The 25,501-nt window shown below is 34.3% G+C and overlaps 1 protein-coding gene across 2 annotated transcripts in view; it reads left to right on the top strand.

The window, feature by feature from the left end:
• LOC128205386 (exocyst complex component 3-like) overlaps positions 1-25,501 on the top strand; it is a 27,940-nt gene extending 2,439 nt beyond the window's left edge. For both annotated transcript variants that reach the window (XM_052906970.1, XM_052906969.1), the window contains exons 4-23: positions 744-856; positions 1,201-1,291; positions 2,390-2,496; positions 3,236-3,317; positions 4,172-4,320; positions 6,471-6,584; positions 8,976-9,081; positions 10,833-10,916; positions 11,615-11,688; positions 14,054-14,149; positions 14,672-14,738; positions 15,421-15,513; positions 17,000-17,093; positions 17,397-17,467; positions 18,091-18,216; positions 19,846-19,964; positions 20,298-20,450; positions 21,293-21,398; positions 23,104-23,184; positions 24,494-25,501. In XM_052906970.1, coding sequence (XP_052762930.1) covers positions 744-856; positions 1,201-1,291; positions 2,390-2,496; positions 3,236-3,317; positions 4,172-4,320; positions 6,471-6,584; positions 8,976-9,081; positions 10,833-10,916; positions 11,615-11,688; positions 14,054-14,149; positions 14,672-14,738; positions 15,421-15,513; positions 17,000-17,093; positions 17,397-17,467; positions 18,091-18,216; positions 19,846-19,964; positions 20,298-20,450; positions 21,293-21,398; positions 23,104-23,184; positions 24,494-24,673 — 2,106 coding nt within the window. In that variant the 3' untranslated portion in view covers positions 24,674-25,501. The remainder of the gene's footprint in view (positions 1-743; positions 857-1,200; positions 1,292-2,389; positions 2,497-3,235; positions 3,318-4,171; positions 4,321-6,470; positions 6,585-8,975; positions 9,082-10,832; positions 10,917-11,614; positions 11,689-14,053; positions 14,150-14,671; positions 14,739-15,420; positions 15,514-16,999; positions 17,094-17,396; positions 17,468-18,090; positions 18,217-19,845; positions 19,965-20,297; positions 20,451-21,292; positions 21,399-23,103; positions 23,185-24,493) is intronic.

Genomic DNA, 25,501 nt, shown 5'->3' with positions numbered 1-25,501 from the left:
GCCTTTTGAGATGTACTCGTACACAACACAGAGTGCACGAAATTTAAAAGTTCCCGCCTTCCCTTACTGTAATAATTCGGCACTATATAAAAGTTACGCCCCCCCTAACCCAAAATCCTGGATCCGCCCCTGAATTATGTTCAAAAATTGATATTTTATGCATTTTAGTTGAACCGTTAGTATTGGTTTAAGCCATAAAACATTAATTTTCGAACAGAAATATGAAAATATGCAATCTGATCTGTTGTCAACAATCTTATAACATTGGTAAGCAGATATTTACGCAGAAATTTGCTCTCTCTAAGACAAAAAATAAAAAAAGTTGTAAAATGGTAAATCTGTGAGAGTGCAGCTTTAAAACTCTATAAAGAGAGAATATTACACAATTTTTACCAAATTAAAAATAGTGTGCTGAGCTTGATCCTATTATAAAGGGACTTAAGATGTTCGAGAAATTGGGGCCTGTGCTAATATCGACCACTGAAATCATCACCCAATACTAAATGTTGTATGAACATTTCATATTATATTTAAGTTGAGAACAGACATAAACTGAATGTTACAAATAGATCTGAATATGGATGTAAAGCTATTAACTCTGTTTATGATTTATAAATATCAACATAACACTCATAATTTTTTTCCACCCTCTAGGCATTAGTAGAAACAATGTTGTAGAAGGCAGTATATTCACAGAAGAGCGATGCAGTACTCTTGTTGACATGTTTTTTCTCGCTATGCAGGCGTCAGTAGAGACGATGTTGAAAACGGCGGTACAGTCACAGCTTGATGGAGTAAGGACAGGCCTGAACCAGCTACAAAGTGCCCTACATGATGTACATGAAATCAAGAAAAGGTAACAAGGAAAGTCTTATAATCCTCAGACTCCCAATTTCTCGAGCCATAATTTTTATTTTGGTATTATTTGTTTAATATCTACGTTCTTGAGAGATTTTGGACCGTGAATGGAAATTATCTTAATAATAACAATGAACTTATTTGTCTTCTGTAGAATCAAGATAAACAAAGACATTTGACTTTATGAACTTACAAGAAAGTTGGACCAGCATCTATTTCAGGATTAAATCTTATCTTTTATTTTGTAAAATTTCCAGCTTAAAAACAATATATATTAGACACCATGTTTGCAGAAATTGGCAATTTTTTTGGCAATTGCCTTTTCCTGTGTTTTGTTAACAGTTTGGACCAGGTTGATGAACAGTACAAGCGTATGGGGCCGCTGCAGAAGAAAATAGGGACAGTTTTAGATGAAAATCAAAAGTTCTGCCAGGTACCGACAAATATTTACAGTTTGTAAAGTGGGGCTATTTTTACAAAAGAAAAAAAGTAACATATTAGACTATAATTTTTATGCACCATATTTGCCATTTGATTTTATATTGTTTCATCTTAAATTAATTTGCATAGTTAATCCCGCAAGACATAAGCATTAATATTTTGAACATTCAAAGAGTTTCTGTTAAATTTATTTAAATTTAATGAATTAAATTATGTATGGCAATTAAAAATAATGCGTACAAATAAGGAATCCAAGGTCTAACTCAATAGATTCAGGCTTTTATGTTATTTTGAAATAAATTATGCATGGATTATACATTGTTGGCTAGACAGTCCACGCGAAGAGAGTCCCCTGATACCCCCTGTACTTGCTTACACTCTGCACTTCATCATGTAACTTTAGTAGATTAAATGGCAGATAAATTTTTCTTAGCAATGCAATCAATTTGGAGAATTATCTTAAACAATTAAGGCTAAAATTTCAATAGAGATTTATGGTGATAATTAAAGAAGTCCAACTTCAACACAAATTATTTATTTATGAAACAACGTTTTGGCCATTCGGCCTTCATCAGGTTGTATGTATATAATGAACAGGAAATGACGTCAACATCAAATGACGTCAACGTTGATAACGTCAAAATATAGCATACATTTTTGCGCAAAATAATGTCTTATAGGATCTAGATAGAGATACAATTATACTGGTAAAATGCAATATAAATGCATAAACAAACATCAATAAAAATAGATAAATAGATAAAAATCATCATAAATAGAGATTTATGTAATTCTTGTAAGTTCAGTTGGTTTTGCTTCTGACTGCAGTCCACAAAGACTATCATGTTGTAGGAATGAAATTTACTTAACTACATACTTTTGTCAATTCCATTTACTTCATTAAAGGCATTAAAACAAAATGTTGTCCGTCATTATTATTATCTCATGTAGTGTTTACAGAATGTTAATCGTGGGTGCAGACAATGCTCATTTCGACTCAAAGTTAAATACTTTAACTCATACATACAAATCCACATAGATATATTAATACGATCCTTACTAATAAACCGAGTTAATATTCATATTTCAGTTGGCCACAGCGATGGAGAACTTGAAGCATATATTTACAGTGCCAGAGAGTGTGAAGAAGACAGAAGAGTTGATAAACGATGGAAAACTGCTTTATGCACATAAACAGTGAGTCTGGAGTCTTAGGTTGTGATTCAGAATCAAAACTGATCACACTCAATAGAATTATCCCGTTACCATCAAATATTTATGATTGATATTTAGAGAAAAGTCCTACCTGAATGTTGCTTTATGCTAACTATTCGATCCACCGCAGATGGCTATGGCAAAGAGTTCTTCTCTCGATCATGTTTGAAGAAAATTGTTAGTAATACCTAACAAATCAGAAAAAATCATTGTTAGAAGTTAAGATTATAAGTATCTCCCATGGCTGAGAGTGTTAGATAGGTTCATTCTGACCCGAGCGTAGGGTGTTTTGTGGAAACAAAATTTACGGTAGAAGCGCTATGGTAGATGCTTTTTCTCCCACCTCAGTAAAACAAAATTTAGTAAAAATGATTTTTTTTGCTGGAACAGTTTTGTGCTTAGTTAATATAATTGCGTATGGATATGTGATCATTCGTGGTTGTCATGGATATGCGCGCAGTGATTCAGATCATGTAAATAGTCAAATCGGTCTTTAAATAGGGAGGTAATTACAATGTGGCTTCCATTAAAATGGAGTTTCATACGGGCATTTTATCTTCACCTGTTAGCAAGATAAGAATTTCTAGCATGGTTAAATTATTGGATCTTCTTATCTGAGGTGGGAGAAAGAAGTCTCTAATTGTCACCAGGAGGCTCTTATTGGTATATATACTATTATACATAATATATTAGAAAATTTATTATTTTCGTAATTTTCAAGCCTGACGGAATTAGAGACGGCCAGGGACGATCTTCTTTTTGAGCTCCATAAACAGCCCAACAGAAGTCCTACGGATGACAATGTAAGTCACAAGTATTTTCGAGCCCTGGGCTCACATTCACGAATGTCTGGAGTCGGAATTTGAGACTAGAGGCTCAAAGGTGCTTAAATCCTGAAATATATTTCAGAGTATTTTAAATTTGAAGTCGTCTGTTTACTTCGCTCATATGTTCAAAGGCTGTCGTTGATTATATGTATACTAAATATAAAATGTAAAAGAAATATCAATAAATGAATAAATAGAAATTTTTATTTTTACAAAATTGCCATATTGCAAAGCAAAGTGACAAGAAGGAATTCGTTTCAGAGATTCCGATTTTTGATTGATAGTATCGATGGATCGATGGAAACGACTTTTACAGTATTAGAGAATTAAAAGTAAACAATGATCAAGCTTACAGCATTGTTAACTGTGTTAAGCTCTGAACGATTGGTCCATTATATAATTATAATAATGATTATAATAATAATAATAATAATAATAATAATAATAATAATAATAATAATAATATACTTATCATAATAATATAATAATAATAATAATAATAATAATAATAATAATAATAATAACAATAATAATAATAATAATAATAATAATTATTATTATATTAATGATAATAAAGATAAAATTGAAATAATACTAATAATAATAATGAAAATAATAATAAAAATAATAATAATGATAATTATAATAATAGTAATATTATAAATAATAATATAAAAATAATAATAAAAATAATTATAAAAATTGAAATAATGATAATATAAATGAAGATAATAATAATAATAATAATAATAATAATAATAATTGTAATGATTAAAAAATATTGAATGATGCATTTAATGAAGAATTCAGCAGTTACCGTATTTTTTCAGACCCTGCAGAAGTATTTTGCCGATGTTGCCAAGTTGTCTGTGACCCTCGGTAAACAGTTATGGATCATTCTGCAGCGCGTCCTCATGTCCGTCAGGCGGGAACCAACCCTGATTGTGACCGCTCTCAGGATCATCGAGAGGGAGGAAAAGTAATTACGGGAGACTTTTCAAATCCTTTAGTTTACTCTTTATTCATGTTTCATCCAGAAATTCCAGAATAAGTGAACCAAATTGAGCAAAGAATTTATGGTTCTTATTTTCAGAAAATGGAGTTCGTTTATTGCGTGTTTTGCTTGATCTGCTTGATTAATGTTTGTGAACAAAAAAAAAAGATATTAGGGGAACTGTATGTGTTGTCACCTGACTTGTTATCACACATAATCACAGTCCTTGGCCAAAAGTATTGAGATCAATTAGAATCGTTAAGCAACTTGTCTTTCCAATCGCAATATTTTTAATGCCTTTGAGAGAACAGAAATAGAATTTTCTAGGTTTGAAATTATTAATATGGAGATCATTATTTTTTAAGCCCCCCCTCGAAAATGGAGTATATTGCTTTGCACATGTCAGTCGATAGGTCTGTCGGTGCATCGGTAGACAACAGTCCGAGTGGTTACTCAACAATGCCTTGAGATATGGTAATCAAACTTGACATGAAGAAAGGGCCTGACCAGTAAATGACCCTTATTGATTTTAGGGGTCATCAGGTTGAAGGTCAAGGTCACAGTGACATCAAATGGTAAAAGGATTTTAAAGCTTGTCTGAGAGATTAATCAACAATGCCTAGACCTATGGTCATCAAACTTGACATGGAGGCTGGGCCTGACCAGAAGATGACCCCTTATAATTTAAGGGGTCATTGGGTCAATGGTTAAGGTCACAGTGACCTTGAATGCATAAGCTTTTCTGTGTGATAACTTGACACTGACTGCACCCATTGCCCAAAAACTTGGAGGTCCATGCATATTTCATTCAATTGTCCAAATAATCCTGACAAGATGGCGCTCAGGGGTGGGGGCATAATGTTTGACAAACATCTCTTGTTCTAATTTGATTTTATGTGTAGTGCATGGCGTGACTTTAGTTCTGACATTAGGCTCTAAATTATCATTCAGTCTTGAAACATTTGATGAAGCAGGTCAATATTTATAAAAACAATTTACAAATAATATTAGTGTATTTATATGTATATGGAATATTTGGATCAGTATTTACTGTGAAATCATTAATGTTCGTGGGGCATTAATGTTCGTGGTTTTCGTGGGTTGGGTGATCCACGAATTCAAGATCCCACGAAATATAAACCCTTTATTCACTTTTTCAATTGCCTTGTTACGTACATACTCTAGTATATTATTTACAGAGGTCGCAGTATACAGTGTTAAAACCTGTCTCACTGTATAACTTACGATCATTATTCTGTTAATATATTATAACTGCCTTTAACAAATAATGAACCAAATCAATTAAATGTGTTTTATGCAGCAAATGACAGTAATAAGCATGTGTTTAAACGTGTGCTGTTAATGAAAATCTCCAAGTTTACAAGATGTGCGTGATAAGTGTCTGTACTCGATTTTTCTTATTTAATGAATAAATACATTGAAGGTTACTTAGCACCGAACGTGACAATATACGCACCTTTTCCGTTTTTTCACAGTTTGCAAATTTTTTAATTGGCATTCAATGGCTTCCCCATCTGTATTTATGATCAGGGTACATATTACCTTTATTTTCAATTAAATCGATAAGTGACATGGGTATATGCACTAATTGGCATGTCATACCACATTAGCGAGTGTCATAAACCGAGTGACGTAGAAGACGGAAATCACGGGCCAGCGCGTGGATATTATGCAGACGATCTAGGACGATCGCATCTTCGATTTTTTTTTTCAAAAATGAAAATCCACGAATTCAAGTACCCACGAAATTGTTTTTTTTCGGCAAACCACGAAATTTCATGCCCACGAACATTAATGATTTCACAGTAGTAGTATTTTTAATTTTAATTTTTGTATAATAAACAGTATTGTATATCCATATGTATGTAAAAGTGATCTTACTAGGTACTAAATTCAATTAATGATTTTTTGAATTGTAAGTATGTTTGTCCATTGATAGACATGAAGTCCTTAAAGGAAAGTCTTTTCTTGTCAAATTAAGACTACTTGTTATTGGTGTGTACATATAAAAGCTATTTCATTCAAGTTTGGAAAATTACACTTGAGTGTATTCGTGAAATGAATAAGATTAAACTTTGTATTATGTTTGTGTAATTAATAAATTATTTACGCAGGTTGGACCAGATATCTTTTAAGCGGAAGGAGCAGACAGGATTTATGCCCCCTGACCGTCCCAAACGCTGGAAGGACAAGTGCTTCTCTGTCATGGAGGAATGGATCTCAAACAGGTGAAACATCAAAGCTTTATATAAGTTTGTTATTTAATTATATGGGAAAATCTTTGCAAATATTTTTGTCTGATACCGCTAGGCCCACACCCTTGGTATGTAGCATCATGAAGTAGTCCTCTATCAAGTTTTCGAATCGTGCCCCTCTGTTCGAAAATAGCCCTGCCCCATTTGGTCACAAGTTTTCAACAAACTTGTATAAGAAAAACTTTTTTTTACCTGGAACTGCTGGGCCTAGACTCTTGATATTTGTATGTAGCATCATGCAGTGGTCCTCCTTCATGTTTGTTAAGATGATGTCCCTTTGGGAAAAATCAGGTTACCTCTGTGCATTCACAAGTTTAGTATAGACTTATATAGGGAAATCTTCTTTTCTATAACCACATGGCCCAGACCTTCGATATTTGTTATGTGGCATCATATGATGGCCCTCTCCGAAGTTTGTTCAAAATATGCTCCTGGGGTCAAAACTGGCCCCACCCCTTTTGATCTAAATATCACTGTTTTCCTTGGATGACCTTTTGACCTACTTTCTCATTTTTGAAGCTACAGCAATGAAATGTAGACCACAGTGCAGTTTTGAAAACAAATTTCAATGTTGTCCTTGGATGAGCTAAACTTTGACCTACTTTTCATTTTTGAAGCTTCATCAATGAATTTGAGACCATGTTTGCAGTTTTGAAAACAAACATCAATTTTGTCCTTGGATGAGCTTAACTCTGACCTACATTTCATTTTTGAAGGTTCATCAATGAATTTGAGACCATGTTTGCAGTGTTGAAAACTTCAATTTTGTCCTTGGATGAGCTTTACTTTGATCCATTGACCTACTTTCTCATTTTTAAAGCCAAGTCAATGAAATTTGGACCATGTGTACTGTATGGAAAACATTTATCAATTTTGTGCTTTGATGATCTTAACCACTTCAACATTTGACATAACTCATTTATAGTTTAATCCCTTGCTGTATTGCCATAGCCCATAAAAATATAAAAGTTTAACACTTTCACTCCAATGGCAATTGAGGGTCCTCATGGCCCTCTTGTTAAATACTTCTTTTATGGATTTTTCTTATTTTCCATATTTTTAACCAGGTTATTAGAATGACGAACGTTGTTGTTCGGGCGGGCGGGCAGCCGGGCAGCGTCAAACTCACCTATGAAACTGAATAGCTTTAGTAAGGGTTGACATATCTTGACCAAACTTGGTCTATAGAAAGAGTTTATGAGTACCTTTCATGGGATTGCATTTGTGGTCCCTAGGGTCAAGGTCACGGTCACTGTTACTAAAAATAGAAAAACGGTTGAAACTTAAAATAACTGGATGAGCTTTACTTTGATCCATTGACCTACTTTTTCATTTTTAAAGCCAAGTCAATGAAATTTGGACCATGTGTACTGTTCGGAAAACAAATATCAATTTTGTGCTTTGATGACCTTAACCACTTCAACATTTGACATAACTCATTTATAGTTTAATCCCTTGCTGTATTGCCATAACCCATGAAAATATAAAAGTTTAAAACTTTCACTCAGATGGTAATTGATGGCAATTGAGGGTCCTCATGGCCCTCTTGTAAAATACTTCTTTTAAGGATTTTTCTTATTTTCCATATTTTTATCCAGGTTTTCACATAGTGAAACCTGGTTATTAGAATGACGAACGTCGTTGTTCGGGCAGACGGGCAGCCGGGTGGCGTCAAACTCACCTATGAAACTAAATAACTGGGTCAAGGTCAAGGTCACTGTTACTAAAAATAGAAAAAACGGTTGAAACTTAAAATTACTTTAGTTAGGTTTGACATATGTTGACCAAACTTGGTCTATAGGAAGAGTTTATGGAGACCTTTCATGGGGTTGCGTTTGGGGTCCCTAGGGTCAATGTCAAGGTCACTGTTACTAAAAATAGAAAAAAGGTTGAAACTGAATAACTTTAGTTAGTATTGACACATCTTGACCAAACTTGGTCTATAGAAAGAGTTTATGGAGACCTTCCATGGGATTGCGTTTGGAGTCCTTAGGGTCAAGGTCAAGGTCACTGTTACTAAAAATAGTAAAACCGTTGAAACTGAATAACTTTAGTCAGGGTTGACATATCTTGTCAGACCTAACTTGGTGTAAAGGAAGAGTTTATGGATACCTTTCAATGGATTGCATTTGGGGTCCCTTGGGTCAAGGCCATTATTACTAAAAATAGAAAAACCGACACAGGCTGAAGTTCTTCAGTCAATCAATCATTAAAAACCTGGTTTCGTTGCATTGCGGCGTTTCTTGTCTTTAAATTGAAATATTGATCGAGTTTGTTAAGAGTGTTATTGGTAAAACGCAAAAGTAAATACAAATTAAGCTAAATAATGACCAACTTAAGTAACTTGTACTTTTATTTCTGTAGGATTGAAGGTAATCAGATGGAGGATCGTTCAGGCAACAAGATGTGGCTGGTACGCCATCTAGAGGTCACCAGGCAGATCATGCTAGAAGATCTGAGAGTGGCCAAGGTCAGTCACTGTTCTACAAGTTATTCACTTCTTCGTTCACTCTTTTATGCAAAGGGATTTCCCCCTATAAAATTAAAAAGAAAATCACACACAATACAATGTGAATATTCGTTCGTAAAAAAAGAAATCTGTGTCTTTGAAAATTAAAGTTGAAATGAATAAAAATCACAATTAGTTTCATCTCTTCAAGTTGCAATGCAAACGTTGAATATTAAAAGGTGTTCAATGTTGGTATTTGATCATCAACTAGTAATTGATGTTTATTCAAGTATCTATTCATTTATTGTGTTAACTCTGATCAAAACATTTGCCAACACATTATAAACACGATTTCTCAATGAGTAAATACATAGGCCAATCGTGTGATGTTATATGCATTTTGATTAGATGACGGAAATATCTGAGGCCATAGTATTTTCTCTGTAAACTTCAATATGTAATTAATGCTGTGTACAGTTGAACACCGCTATTTCGAATACCGTTTATCCGAAATTATCGATATTTCGAATTTATTTTTTGGTCCCAATTTTACTCCTTCTTTGTTTAACTAAATTTTTGGTCTTTCATCAGAAATCACTATTCCGAAATTAATCGCTATTCCGAAGTAAAAATTACGGTCCCGATGTGGTATTTCACACCTATTTATCAATTCTTAATTCGAACCTGGTCGTGTCATAGTTTTAACACCTTACTGCGAATGCACTCGGGCATCGGCTTGAGGTGACAATGGAGCACAACGCTTGTAAAAGAATGACATTGAGCACGCATATGTTACAAATATCAATGTCAGAAAATGAGTGTTCCATTTCGGTGATGTAGTATGCTGGTTAACACAATCTGAATCTCTTTCGAAAATGTCATCAGATTCATACATGTGATGTTATTTTATTTTTAATGTTTTATGTTGTTTTAATACAGAACTGTTTGTCAATTATTAAACAATAAATCAACAGATATTTTTATATACGAAATATAACTCAAACCTAGTGTATCGTATTGGTAACGTTTAACCAATATTGTAATTTTTACGACTTAGTATTTCACGTCATCTATTATTCGCGAACGCTGTCATTTGGGGAACATTGTTAATCGGAAACACTGCTATTTCGAAGTAATTTGTTTGGTCCCTACAACTTCGGATTAACGATGTTCAACTTCATTGGAAAATTTATAAGCGGAAGTGTCAATGACATGGGTTCAGTGGCAGCTAATTAGTGTTTATATGGCTTCATGGGGTCAAAAGTTTGTGACCATGGCTGTGTTAGACAGGTGACCTCTTAAAACTTGTACTTTATATAGTAAATACGTATTTGAGGAATTTGGAGTGGCCCGATAGGGTGGCTGGCCTTATAAAACAGGTGACCCTTCAACCAGGTTTGACTGTACTTTCAAACTCTTTGAAACTTTCAGTATCCAATAGCAGGGGTTCTAAAGTTTGGGATTAAGAGGAAACAGGATTGTGAGCTATTTGTTTAGTTGTAAAGACCATTTTTTCGTTAGGACATTTGTATACAAACCATAGGAAATACCTTGAAATGGATATAAATGTCAAATTTAAAAGGGATCTAAGCCCCTATTACCTGTTTTGAGCACAAACCCCCTTATTTAGACTGACTCTAAGCTATTTTTCAGGATTGACTATTATCATCTGTTAGAGCAAAAGTAACTTTGTCTATTGATATTGCTAACATCAGCTTTCACTGTGCATATAATACAAACAATAATTGATTATCTGTTTACTTGTGTTTCAGACCCTCCTTCCGGCCGTGTTTCCGCCTTCGTACAACATAGTGAACAAGTTTGTCTGGATGTACCATAACGGCCTATCCAAACATGTAAGATAACCAACTCCATCCAGCCCCCCCCCCCACCCCCCCAAACTCACCGTCTACGTGGCCTAGTGGTTAAGCGTCCGCCTATGGTGCGGGAGGTCGTGGGTTCGATCCCTGGCCGCGTCATACCAAAAGACGTTAAAAATTGGTACAAGTAGCTCCCTTGCCTGGCGCTCGGCATTTAAAGGGTAGTGCTTGGAAAAATGGCGTACTCAGTACTGGTTTAACCCAGGAAAGTTGTACCCTGTGTATCGGTGCTTTACACCGAGCACGTAAAAGAACCAATGGGTCTCTTCGAAAAAGAGCTAGGGGATCGCACCCGGACTTCCTTGTATCCCACCACTGTCTCTTCAGCGTGCTGTCCCTTCAGCAAAAACAAAGGACCCCGTTGGAAATAAATGCTTGCACTTTCACGGGTTATCCTTGACCGCAAGGTCTAAAGAAATACATACAAATAAGATTTATTTTTCCTGGAACCATCTCTCAAAGTGCAAAAAAACAAAACCTGTGATTGGTCAAATGATTTTTTATAGCGGAAAATTGTTATGTGACATTGATGAAACAAGTGAAACCATTGTCACCAATGTTCTTCAAACAGCTGATTTATATTACAATCATTCACCAACAGTGTACTTAACATGTACAGGGGTGGGTGCAATACTAGAACATATAATTCTTAAATGAATGATGCAATGTTGCAGATACAAGAGATGATAAGTCAACAGCTGGAGGGAAATGAGTTTGTGTCCCTGCTTTCCTGGCTTAACAGTTACGAGTAAGTCTTCATACATTTATATCTGTGCCTTTGGCTCAAAAATTAGGAGTAAGTTTTCAGGAGTAAGTCTTCATACATTTATATCTATGGCTCAACAGTTAGGAGTAAGTTTTCAGGAGTTAGTCTTCATACATTTATATCTGTGACTCAACAGTTAGGAGTAAGTTTTCAAGAGTTAGTCTTCATACATTTATATCAGTGACTCAACAGTTAGGAGTAAGTTTTCAAGAGTTAGTCTTCATACATTAATATATGTGTCTCAAAAGTTAGGCCTAAAAAAAAAATATGTCCGTTTCGGGTAACCCGACCCTACCTATAAAAATGCGCCGACCCTAACTATTAACTATTTTTTTCCGTTTCTGAGCAATAAAAATATTTGTTAGCGAATAGAGAGTTACGAAGGGTGGATAAATGCAGATTTTAATCAGAATTATTGTTAATATGATCAAACAAAGTCAGGCAATGACAGTAATGTAGGAAAGACTGCCATGTGCAAGAAAACACCCTGAACTTACGACAGATTTTGGAAAAAAAAAAAAAAATCCCTACCTACCCTACCTAGAAATTTTGGGAAGGTTACCCTAAACAAACAATTATTTTTTTTTGGCCTTAGGAGTAAGTTTTCTGGAGTTAGTCTTCATACATTTAAATCTGTGTCTAAAAAGTTAGGAGTAAGTTTTCTGGAGTTAGTCTTCATACATTTATATCTCTGTCTCAAAAGTTAGGAGTAAGTTTTCCCGAGTTAGTCTTCATACATTTAAATCTGTGTCTAAAAAGTTAGGAGTAAGTTTTCTGGAGTTAGTCTTCATACATTTAAATCTGTGTCTAAAAAGTTAGGAGTAAGTTTTCTGGAGTTAGTCTTCATACATTTATATCTGTGTCTCAAAAGTTAGGAGTAAGTTTTCTGGAGTTAGTCTTCATACATTTATATCTGTGTCTCAAAAGTTAGGAGTAAGTTTTCTGGAGTTAGTCTTCATACATTTAAATCTGTGTCTAAAAAGTTAGGAGTAAGTTTTCTGGAGTTAGTCTTCATACATTTATATCTGTGTCTCAAAAGTTAGGAGTAAGTTTTCTGGAGTTAGTCTTCATACATTTATATCTGTGTCTCAAAAGTTAGGAGTAAGTTTTCTGAAGTTAGTCTTCATACATTTAAATCTGTGTCTAAAAAGTTAGGAGTAAGTTTTCTGGAGTTAGTCTTCATACATTTATATCTGTGTCTCAAAAGTTAGGAGTAAGTTTTCTGGAGTTAGTCTTCATACATTTATATCTGTGTCTCAAAAGTTAGGAGTAAGTTTTCTGGAGTTAGTCTTCATACATTTATATCTGTGTCTCAAAAGTTAGGAGTAAGTTTTCTGGAGTTAGTCTTCATACATTTATATCTGTGTCTCAAAAGTTAGGAGTAAGTTTTCTGGAGTTAGTCTTCACACATTTATATCTGTGTCTCAAAAGTTACTTAATACATAATTATCTGTGGCTCCAAGGTTATGACCGATTCTTCATATTTAAATGTCCTTTGCTTAAAGGCTATGACTTTGTCTTCATAGGTAATTATACGTGTCTCAATGTCTATGACTCAGTATTCATATATAAATATCCTTGGCTCAACCTTTATGACTAAGTCTAGGTACCTAAATAGCTGTGAATAAACACACCTTGTTACTAGTGATGGCTCCAGGGTTGAATATAGTCATATAATCCTTAAAGGTCAGTTAGCATAGGTGATACTCTATAATGATCATCAATTTTGACCGCCGGTCTTTCTCCTGACGTAACAGACACGTGTCTATCAAAATTTTATGCATGTTCTCAAAAGCGCGGGAAAACAGGTGCCCGTATAGTTGTTTATTTCCTGTTTTGATGAAACCGAAAGTAGACTGCATATCCTCCTGTTTAGCATTTCATTTAAAGCCTGGGAAAATATCTGGTGGTTTTATATTTTCAAGAAAATGCAGAAAAAGACAAACCATGTCAAGTAAAAAATACGTCTTGGCAGTCAAAATAGGTACATTTTCCCGACGTTAAAAACGACTAAAATAGCCCCAGATATGCTCTAGAATGCACCACAGACGTTCCCCATTAAAAAAAAAATCCCCCCTAGTGTGCATTGACATTACGACGAGTGTCCCGGAATCGACCCAAGAAAATATGGCATGTATGATTTTGTTGATTGAATGTATTGGTTCATATACATGTATATATACCTGTGGATATGTCAGCTGTCCAAAGCTGATGAAGATCCTATGTATTGGTACATAATTAAACATGTATATAACTATGGATATTTCAGCTCTCTGGAGCTGATGAAGCACCCAAGTATTGGTAAACGTTCATGTATATAAATATAACTACTGTATGGATATTTCAGCTCTCCGGAGCTGATGAAGCACCCCTCACTGGAAATCAACACAAAGGATCTGGGGCCCCTACTGGATGACAACCAGGTCAAACTACTACAAACGCAGTAAGTGCTAGTACTTTTGGTACTTGTATGATTAAGGATGATTTCTTGTGTTCATGCTTTGATATATATATGCAAAAGTCTGGGTGAATGTTAATATTAAATAAATGTATATGTTTTTTTTTTTTTTTTTTGCAGTTTAGAAATAAATGAAATCATATTAATGGAAGTTTGTTTGATTTGCTAAGTCATTTCATGTACAGTGACGCAGATTTGTGTATCTAATGGTCCCAGGAACCAGAAAAGAATAAAAAATGTTAACTGGTTTCTTTTTGTTGTTACTGTATTTCTAGTTACCGTAGTATAACACTCCAATTTGCTTCAAATTTGAATTCAAGATATCCCTCAGAAATCCAGTTTTGTATCTGCAGCGGGGTTCTTCACCCCTAAAAGTGCAACCCAAACCCATTGCTAGAATAGTTTCATCCCTTCATCTGCCAGGTTGATCACATCCCTGACAGTGTACATAAAGTTCTTTAAACTTTGTTTGGTAAATTATGTGAAACGTGTATAATGTCATTGCAGGTATTTGACGTACATGAAAGCCAATATCCAGGAATGGACTGGAAACACGCTGAAATCAGAGCAGAAGGTTTGATAATGTTTTAATATGAATTTACAAACATAGAACTATTAAGATATTGAAGATAATTGTTTGTTTCAGTGTAAGATCAGAGTATATTTCATCGAATTAGTACCAAAATTTATATTTCATGAGTGGCCTAGCCACGAGTGAAATATTAACATTTGGTGTTAACAAGATGAAATATATCTTACACTGAAACAAACATTTTTTTCTTTTTATTATTTGGCTCAAATTGGAATTAAAAGTCACACATTTAATTACACTTTTTTTAGAAAAGCACTCAAATTTGTATATGTATGTTTGGAAATGATGTCGTTGAAATTGTGAACTGTGTGAGCTGATTGTGTTATCATAGGTTGTTAAGGAACTAATTACCTATAAATTTGAAAAATTACAAACTTGTTGGATTTGGGAAAGTGGGTTGATGGCATTCTATTTGTGTGAATTGTTCAATTTAACAACAGTTCAACTGTCAAACAATATGAAAGATACTTGTTTAAAAGCAATGGTGGAATTTGTCTGCCTATGCAAATAATTAAGTGGTGAGGATTTATTTGAAAGAGAAGACGAATTTTCCCTCCAACTGGTTTTATATGCATTAGTTTTACGGGATGTATGTCCAAAATAATCTGTATAAAATGAATAGGAAATCCTACAATCTCATTATGTTTATTTTGTGCTGGTTTAGGACTGGTGCCGAGATGAGGGACCGGATCAAGATGGGGAGGGATTCTACAACACATCGCTGCCGGTCATCATCTTCCAGATGATTGAACAAAATGTAAGCCTAAAAAATTAACCCTATCTATTGTAGAGAAGTGGCCACATCAGCCGGCTTTAGTTAATCCCCTTGTTATACAACTTTAGACTCAAAAGGCATATTTATGGATAAAAGAGTAAAGAGCGTATTTATGAGACCATTGATAGCTGAGTAAAAGGGCGTATCTATGAGGCTATGGATAGAGGAGTAATAGGCGTATCTAAGAGGCCATGGATAGAGGAGTCCAAAGGCATATCTATGAGGCCATTGATAGAGGAGTAAAAAGGCGTATCTATGAGGCTATGGATAGAGGAGTAAAAAGGCATATCTATGAGGCTATGGATAGAGGAGTAAAAAGGCGTATCTATGAGGCTATGGATAGAGGAGTCAAAAGGCATATCTATGAGGCTATGGATAGAGGAGTAAAAAGGCGTATCTATGAGGCTATGGATAGAGGAGTCAAAAGGCATATCTATGAGGCCATTGATAGAGGAGTAAAAAGGCGTATCTATGAGGCTATGGATAGAGGAGTAAAAAGGCGTATCTATGAGGCTATGGATAGAGGAGTCAAAAGGCATATCTATGAGGCCATTGATAGAGGAGTAAAAAGGCGTATCTATGAGGCTATGGATAGAGGAGTCAAAAGGCTTATCTATGAGGCTATGGATAGAGGAGTAAAAAGGCTTATCTATGAGGCTATGGATAGAGGAGTAAAAATGCGTATCTATGAGGCTATGGATAGAGGAGTAAAAAGGCTTATCTATGAGGCTATGGATAGAGGAGTAAAAAGGCGTATCTATGAGGCTATGGATAGAGGAGTAAAAAGGCGTATCTATGAGGCTATGGATAGAGGAGTAAAAAGGCTTATCTATGAGGCTATGGATAGAGGAGTAAAAAGGCTTATCTATGAGGCTATGGATAGAGGAGTAAAAATGCGTATCTATGAGGCTATGGATAGAGGAGTAAAAATGCGTATCTATGAGGCTATGGATAGAGGAGTAAAAATGCGTATCTATGAGGCTATGGATAGAGGAGTAAAAATGCGTATCTATGAGGCTATGGATAGAGGAGTAAAAATGCGTATCTATGAGGCTATGGATAGAGGAGTAAAAATGCGTATCTATGAGGCTATGGATAGAGGAGTAAAAATGCGTATCCATGAGACTATGGATAGAGGAGTTAAAAGGCGTATCTATGAGGCTATGGATAGAGAAGTAAAAATTCATATCTATGAAGGAAATGATTCAAAGATACAAGTTTTCTCTTTTTATATCAATCTATGATAAATATGTTCAATTGATAACAATTTATAATAGAAAAAAAGCGATATTTATTCTGCATGTATCGTAATTATAAAGATCAAAGATTGTCAATTGTTTTTTGTCTGTAAGGCAAGAGCTGGTAATGCCATTCATTAGTTTCTGTTTATTTTTTTTCGACATTGACATCACAAAAGACCAAGTTTAAATTAATAGAATCAAACATTATTTTTATGTGTTTATTCCAGATTCAAGTAGCCATGGTGTTAGGAAAGGACATTGTCATAAGCAGTCTAGAACAGTTTGTGGAGGTGCTTAGTGACTTTGCTGAGCAGTTGAAAGGTAAGATTTTTTATTCAGAAAAATAAAAGATGTGGTTATTATGTGAAGACCAAGTCTACAACCCCTTCCTCACAATGTTGTGACAGTAAAAGTGCCCTTAAACATTTAGTGATTACCATAGCAAGAGGATGTGTCGCGCACATAACCCATGTTCCTAACTTATTATTCTAGCTATACAAATTGTTGACTGGTTTTGCTACTTGGTTTATTAGGAAAATTGCATCATTTTGCTGCTTATGATTTTCAACTACATTTTGTGTTTGTATCCTCTTGTGATGATGTAGTTCTATTATACTTTTACAGGGGTGGTAGTGATTTACAAAGACAGACATCTAAATGACAGGAGGGAACCCAAGTTTTACCTCCACTATTTGGTAACTTTGGCAACCTTTTGACCTTTTTTCATAAAATGAAATAATAATATTTGATAAATTAATAAATATGCAAATGAAAACCATTAAACATGCACTATTACTTCCAAATAAGATTTAACACTATCAATGCAATTGTTTTAATATACCAAAAACTATGAACAAATGTTGACAACAATGGTTCTTATAAAGGATACCGAGTTTAATTTGAAAGAAATATGCAGAAAACACGGTATTGCTACCTTATGAGACAATAGTAGATTGCAATAAATATTTTAGCATTCACCAATCATTTAATATTTTTGCGTTTTTAGCTATTAAATACATGGTTGTAATATTGTCATCAGTAATTTAATTTTCCATAAATGCATTATTTAGGAAGTAGTTGAGGGATTATCACTCAAAATTTATGTTTGTAATACATGTGCATTTATTGATTTTGAATAAGAGTGTGACTTTAAGGTTACATATAATACATTTTCCCCAACCAAATGTCTGTAGAATAATGTTATAACAGTTATTTAATGAGGGTGTTGTTTGTTATTTGCAATTAAAGTTGAATGAACTTAATCAGTACAGTTTTCATTTCATTTGCCACTAGGTTAATATGACGCTTGTATTTTCAGATAGCAACTTGTAACAACCTGCTGACATTTGGTGAGTATATGAAGCAGCTACGTAAACGCTATTTGAAGAACGAGTATGACAAAGAAGATGATGACGAAACAAACAGTCGCAACGACAGATTTCTGGTTGGTTGAATAGTTGTTGTTTTTTCAGTACAAACATTTCAATTCACCATCATTTACAGAGGATTTTTAAAAGGACACTTTTGCATCTATTAGGGCATATACTGTAACTTTATCATTATGTCTCCCCCATTCATGGGGAGATATATTGTTTTAGCCCTGTCTGTCAGTCAGTCCGTCAGTCTGTACATCACACTTCGTTTCCACTCAAAAACTATAGAACGCTAAGACCCAGGAACTTCATACTTGGTATGCTGGTAGGTCATGACTAGTAGATGACCCCTATTGATTTTGTGATCAGTAGGTCAAAGGTCAAGTTCGCGGTAAACTTGAGGTGAAAAACGGTTTCTGCTCAATTACTAACCTTTTGGTCCAGGAACTCCATACGTGGTATGCTAGTTATTCACAACTAGTAGATGACTCCTATTGATTTTGAGATCGGTAGGTCAAAGGTCAAGGTCATCGTGACCTTGAGGTGAAGAAACGGTTTCCGCTCAATAACTAAAGAAGGCTTGCACCAAGAAACTTCATGGTATGCTAGTTGGACATGACTAGTAGATAAACCTGAATTTGAGATCAGTAGGTCAAAGGTCAAGGTCACGGTGACCTTGAGATGAGGAAACAGTTACCGCTCAGTGCAATTTGGTCATGAGTAGTAGATGACCCCTATTGATTTTGTGATATGTCCATCATTCAGCCAGTCTGTACGTCACACTTCGTTTCCGCTCAATAATTAAAGAACGCTTGCATCCAGGAACTTCATACTTGGTATGCTAGTTGGTCATGACTAGTAGGTGACCTGTATCGATTTTGAGATCAGTAGGTAAAGGTCAAGGTCGCCATGACCTTGAGGTGAAGAAACGGTTACCGCTCAATAACTAAAGAACGTTAGCATCCAGGAATTCATAGTTGTGATGCAAGTTGGTCATGTAGATGACCCCTATTGATTTTGTGATCAGTAGGGCAAAGGTCAAGGTCACGATGACCTTGAGCTGAAAAATGTTTTGCAATCAACAATTGAATAACATTTGCGCCCATGAAATTCATACAATACAAACTTTGTTGACATTTTCCAAGATTAATCAACACTTTCTTCTCTTCACTATTTAATACGGGTAAATAAACCAAACTTCACTGTTGGTTCGTCTCCAGTCCAAAATAACAAATTTCATGTCCATCATTGATTTTTTCTCATTTACTACCACACTATAGGGGAGACAATCGTTTTTTCATAAAAGCAATCTTTAGTTTACCGAGTGGTTTTTAAAGGACACAGGTGCATCTATTACGGCTTTTACTGTAGTGTCCATTTACAGAGATGTCTGAAAATGATACTCATGTATCTTAAAGGACATATACTGTAACTATCATTTCAAAGGGGTCTTAAAATGACACTTGTAAATCTATTATGGCTTTTACTGTAGTGTCCATTTAAAGAGATGTCTTAAAATGATACTCATGTATCTAAAAGGACATATACTATAACTATCATTTATAGAGGGGAATTCTCATGACATTGGTGCATCTATTATGGCTTTTACTATAGATAACATTTACAGAGGGGTCTTGAAATGACACTGGTGCATCTATTTGGGTATTTACTGTAGGTATAATTTTCATTGATTTTTTCAGGTTTTGAAAGACACTTTCAACAAAATAGCTGCAGCGGTGGTTGAATACATTCTGGATGAAGTATTAATTGATTTGAAAAACCATGAACACTGCTTTAACGAACTAATGACCAAAAATTGGTAAGTGGGGATAACATTTGGAAATTGCATTTGTATTGTGGCTATTTTTGCCAAAAACTAGAAGTCTTTAGTTTGTATTTACAATTTTCTGAGGCTCAAGGTATTTTCGCTGGTCCCTGGGATCTCAAGCCAACGGGGTTGGACTGTACTTGAATGGGTCTGGTATTTTTATGCCAACTTGACAAAAGAGAAAAAAAAAAAAAAATAGAAAATGAGTTTTCAGTCTTGTCAAAGCTTAAAACTAGAAGGCTTTTGAGAAGTCTGAAAGATGAGTGTTTTCACAGTCACGCCAAACCAAATAAATATTAACATAGTTTTGATTATCTGTAACAGGCAGCAAACTGGACAAGCTATTGAGGTGATCGTAGCGACCTGGCACGACTATGGGACAGACTTTGTGCACCTCAAACCTAACCTGGAAAAACAACTCTACCAGAAGGCCAAGAAAATTATCCTGAAGGAATATTTAAAGGCCATCCTCTCAAAGTATTTATAAATTACAGTTATCTTAACATGTGTGATGTTGTCAGTGAAAATTAGTCATGTGGAGGAAAATGTGAGGCTTCATGAACTATTACAAGGGAATCATATTTAGTTGTACATTTTTTCGTAAGGTTCTTTAATTTAAAGTTACAATTCAGTCAGTGTTTTTTTCGGCCTTTTAGGAGGCCGAAAGTTGGTCCTGAAGAAGTATATATTTTTCCCTGCCCACGTTAAATAATCTCCTTAAAACATTTTTTATATAAAAATATATCATATATTTCAGGAAAATGATATTTTTTGTGTGTTTTTTTTCATTGACTAGGGAGAGCTTTCAAGAAACAAGAACATTTACTTGTCCATAAATAATGGACATCTATTATTACAATTATAGACTGACATAAGCTCAAAGCCCTATGATTTCTTATTGTTCAAAATTTCCACTCATTTCAGGAAAATGAGGAAATATTTTTTTTTTTTTTTTTTTTTTTTTTTTTTTTTTTACTAGAAAAAGCTATTAAGATACAAAAACTTGTATTAAACAATTGATATCTTTTATTGTATAAGTCCTATAATTTCTTATTGTTTGAAACTTTTTGGTTTTATTTTATTTGACTAGGGAGAGCAAACTGACATAAGCTCAAAGTCCTATATGAATTCTTATTGTTTGAAATTTCCACCCATCTCAGGAAAATAAGGAAAACATCTTTTTTTTGTTTTTTACTAGGGAGAGCTCTCGAGATACAAAAACACTTACTTCTACTAAAAAATTGACAACTGTTATGACAATTACAAAATGATCTAATTTCTTATAATTTATATACTTTATCAATTTCCACTTGTTTCAGGAAGCTGACTTTTAAGCAGTATGAGGAGAGGAAAAACGCGGCTGAAAAAATGATAAAAGAGTCGGAGCAACTGGAGTTTATGTTTCAGAAGTATAAAGAAGATGAGGTAAAACTTGTTCATTCCAATAAATCCCATCTTTGGCCATGATGCATAAGCTGCTTCATTCAATATTCAAGGAATTTTGTGTGCGTTCATGCAATATGAACATTCTGGCCGATGCTGCATACCATTGAACCACAAGTGGAGGCAGACTATATCCCCCCGGACAAAATTCCTCCCACTCATTTTTGTATAGGCTGACACAATTGGGGGGATTGTGTCGACCTATACAAAAATGAGTGGGAGGAATTTTTCAAGGTGGATATAATCCTTCCCATCATTTTTACAAGGCGGACATAATCCCCCCCCCCCCCCCCCCCATCATTTTTGTCTAGGCAGACATAAAAGATATTGAAATATAAGTGTTAAAGCTGCACTCTCACAGATTTAACTTTTTTTATTTTATGTCTTGGAACAAGCGAAATTTGGCTGGCGAAAATGCATTAAAACCAGTTATATAAGACTGCTGACAAAAAATAAGATCGCAGATTTTTACATTTAAGTTCAAAAATTGATGTTTTGTGCATTTTTTTAAACCAAAATATGAAAATCTGCGAACTGATCTTTTGTCAGCAATCTTTTATCATTGGTTGGCAGATATTTACGCCAAAATTTGCTCTGTCCTCCACTCAACCACAAGAAGCTGATTCAATTGAGTTTATGGTTTGTACAGTAGGCCTATATTTGGTACAATTATGGAAAGGAAATAAGTTTTCGGCATTTCATATTTTTGTAACAAAAAATAATAATTGAAAATTTGTTTATCATTTTGCAAATGACATCAATCTTTTTAAACTTGAGAACAGAAATGATATAAACAACAACATGGTAATTACAATTTGTGCATATGTTTAGCTCTTCAGAGAAGGTCCATGTGTAAATGATGAAGTTTATAATAATCTTAGACCTATAACCTAATATCAAAATGCTAATGCATAGAAGAATGTTATAAAAGCACACTGTTTTAGTTAAAACAGTGATGATATATGAGAGTGGTTAACCCCCTTCTGGAATAGAGACCCTTGAATGCACAAACCACAGTAACAGTAGGAAACAAAACAGCATGTTTGATTAAAGCTGCACTCTCACACATTGAACATTTGACAACTTTTTTTATTTTTTGTCTTGGAAAGAGCCATTTTTTGCGAAAATCCATGGAAACCAGTTATTTAAGACTACTGACAAAAAATCACATGGCAGATTTTTATATGTAAGTTCAAAAATTGATGTTTTATGCATTTTTCTTAAACTGTCCACTAGCCATAAAACATTAATTTTCGAATGGAAATATGAAAATCTACGATCTGATTTTTTGTCAGCAATCTTATATGATTGGTTTGCAGATATTAACGAAAAAATTGCTCTTTCCAAGACAAAAAATAAAGATATTGTTAAAATGGTCAATCTGTGAGAGTGCAGCTTTAAGGCATCTGATGCTCAAATATGCATTTCGTTTTAACAAGCTATTGACTGCAATGTTAAATTTTGATGCTTAGTGACCCCATATAAACGTTATTTATTTGATAATGATTTTGTGGAAAGTTATATTAAGTTATGCTAAGTGATTCTCATTTGCTATCTTTTAAGGCCAAAAATTTAAGTTTATTATACTTTTTGTGTTAAATGTTTTATGTTTATGTGGTCAGCAGGCACCAGGGTTAAAATGTTGTGGTAAACTGCATGTTTGTTATTTTGATCATTTATAATACAGGAGGTGACCTTTGCCATTCTTCCAATGATGGCTGAGAGTCTCAAGTTAAAGGACACGTCCATGCTTTCCCTGGAAATAGCAGTAAGTCACAATACTAAGTGTATTTTTTTATTTTCTCATTTAGAGCAACCAATCACCTAGTTTCTTGTGTAACGTGCAAGGCATAGTGGACTCGGTGGTTGCCTTGTCAAGGGGCTGCATCTGGTCATTGCACTTTTGTTTTATTTCAAAGACATTTGGAACACTTGATGTAGAGTCTTCAAACTTTGTATGCACATTGGTGCAGGCCTGTATATAAACTCTATTGGTTTTGGGGTCAGTAGGTCAAATGTTGACCTTGACTTGAAAAACTGCGGTTATTTATGATCAGTAACTTTTAAACTGTTTTGTGTAGAATCATCAAACTTGGTTTGCTTATTGTTCATGGTCCTGTACCATATTGATTTTTTTAATAGAGTCAAGGTCATGGGAAAAAGTATGGGCACTCTTGATTCACCGAATTTCAGGCTATTTTTATGAAAACAGTCAACAAATTACTATAGCCTAGGTTTAAAATTATCAACTTATCATCATGGCTAGGGCACCCAGTTGTCACCCAGACTGCTGAATATTCTTGCCAATCTTGCCAATCTATTAATATGATGTTGTAATCTCCTCTCGTTCATTTGTTTTAAAATGTAAACTTGGTCAAGGCCAATAGACGGAAATTATTTAAAGGAATAAAACTTTAAACATTTTTAAATGACAATGTAAACTGGTGCACTGTGAAAGAATTATAACTATAGCCTATAGGTCACATTGTTGCAGAATTATCTCCCCTTGTACAGTACTTTGTATATTCTTATAAAGTTTGCGCCAAGCATAAATTTAAAACTACTGGTAGGAATTGAATGAAACTGTAAACTTGATGGTATGATTATAATGTGCAGTTGTACACAGCCCAAGAATTTCTTAAGCACTTTTATGCAATGTTATCTCCAATGTTTGTCTGAATCACAACTCAAGTTACTTCTGAATTTTAAATTGAAGGCACTTTCTATTAAAATTATCTCCCCCTGTATTTATTTTTGATTTTCTTAGAACAGATTTTATCCTTGGAAAGTACCTTTTGTAATTCAATTAATCTCAGAAGACTGACGATTGTGAATTCCTAACGCTTACTTTACATAACTTTTCTTCGAACATACGCATGTAAAGTTTTGGCAATGGCTCTTCAAAAAACAATTCTGGTTTAGCCTTACTGAATTACTCTTGATTGCCCCAAAAACACAAAACAAAACTCTGGCGTGCCAAGACCACAGTCTCTCATAACATTTTGGCGACAAGAGTGAAATTCACTATAATAATCGTTGAAATAACTTGTTTTACTTCCTACGATTTCTTCATTCAGGGCATGATGAAGCGGTTTCCGGACATCCGCCTTGACCAGATGATCAACCTATTGTTGTGCCGGGGAGATATGAGCCGGTCTGAGGCTCGCCAAATGGTTATTGAAACTGTTGGAGAAGAAAAGGCTCAACGCTCAGTAAACGTTGGGATTTTCCATGAACTTTTTAATGAGATGAAGTAGATGGTGATTTTGGAGACTGAAAGATGTTTATCGAGATGTAAGATATGGCTTTGAATTTGTTGCAGCTTTCATATGAAATACTAGGAGTGGGGTCCAAGATAGGAGTTGAAATCAATTGAGGAAAAACTCGCTTAATTTTGAAAAATTGAGCGAAAATTGAGTTATTTCTTTTCATGATGAGTAAAATTAAACTTTCGAATAGAAAAAGGATAAACTTAGACCCCCATTTTTTATAGTTTATTTCTTTTGATGATGAACTCTCAAACTGAAAGATGATAAAATTAGGCCAGATTTGTTAAATTGTATGTTTGACATCTCCTGACTGACTCACAAAAACACCCTCAACCAAGTTTATTTTTTAACCTTTGTGGTTGTATTTTATTTTTTTTACCACTGAATGAAGGGGTTAGGAAGTACCGGTAAAAATAAATATGTGGGTATGGAAAGGTCAAATAAGGTGTTTATTAACTTTGGTATGTGGAGTACCTCTGATATTATTAAAATATTGCCACAATTGGTACTCTCTGAATTGAATACTGTTGAGTAATTCATTATTTAGGTAGAGTAAAATACACAAATAACATTATCAAAATCAGAAGATATATTCTAGTCCTTAATCAGAATTAGATAAAAAAAGAGTAGATTATGAATGAGAGACAGTCAAACTGTTGTTCTAAAGAATGTTATATGAGTATTCAACATTGTAAATGGAATAATTCAGATGTGGTTTGCTGTAAAGTGCTATTGAAAATATGTATTTTTTTTGCTTTACAATTGTATACTTTGTTCTCCAAAAGATGTGCAATAAATAAACATTATATAATTATA

This window comes from Mya arenaria, chromosome 10 (assembly GCF_026914265.1).
Source record: "Mya arenaria isolate MELC-2E11 chromosome 10, ASM2691426v1".
NCBI lineage: Eukaryota > Metazoa > Mollusca > Bivalvia > Myida > Myidae > Mya > Mya arenaria.
Note: the sequence above shows the minus strand (reverse complement) of the source record. Positions and strands in the feature narration are given on the sequence as shown.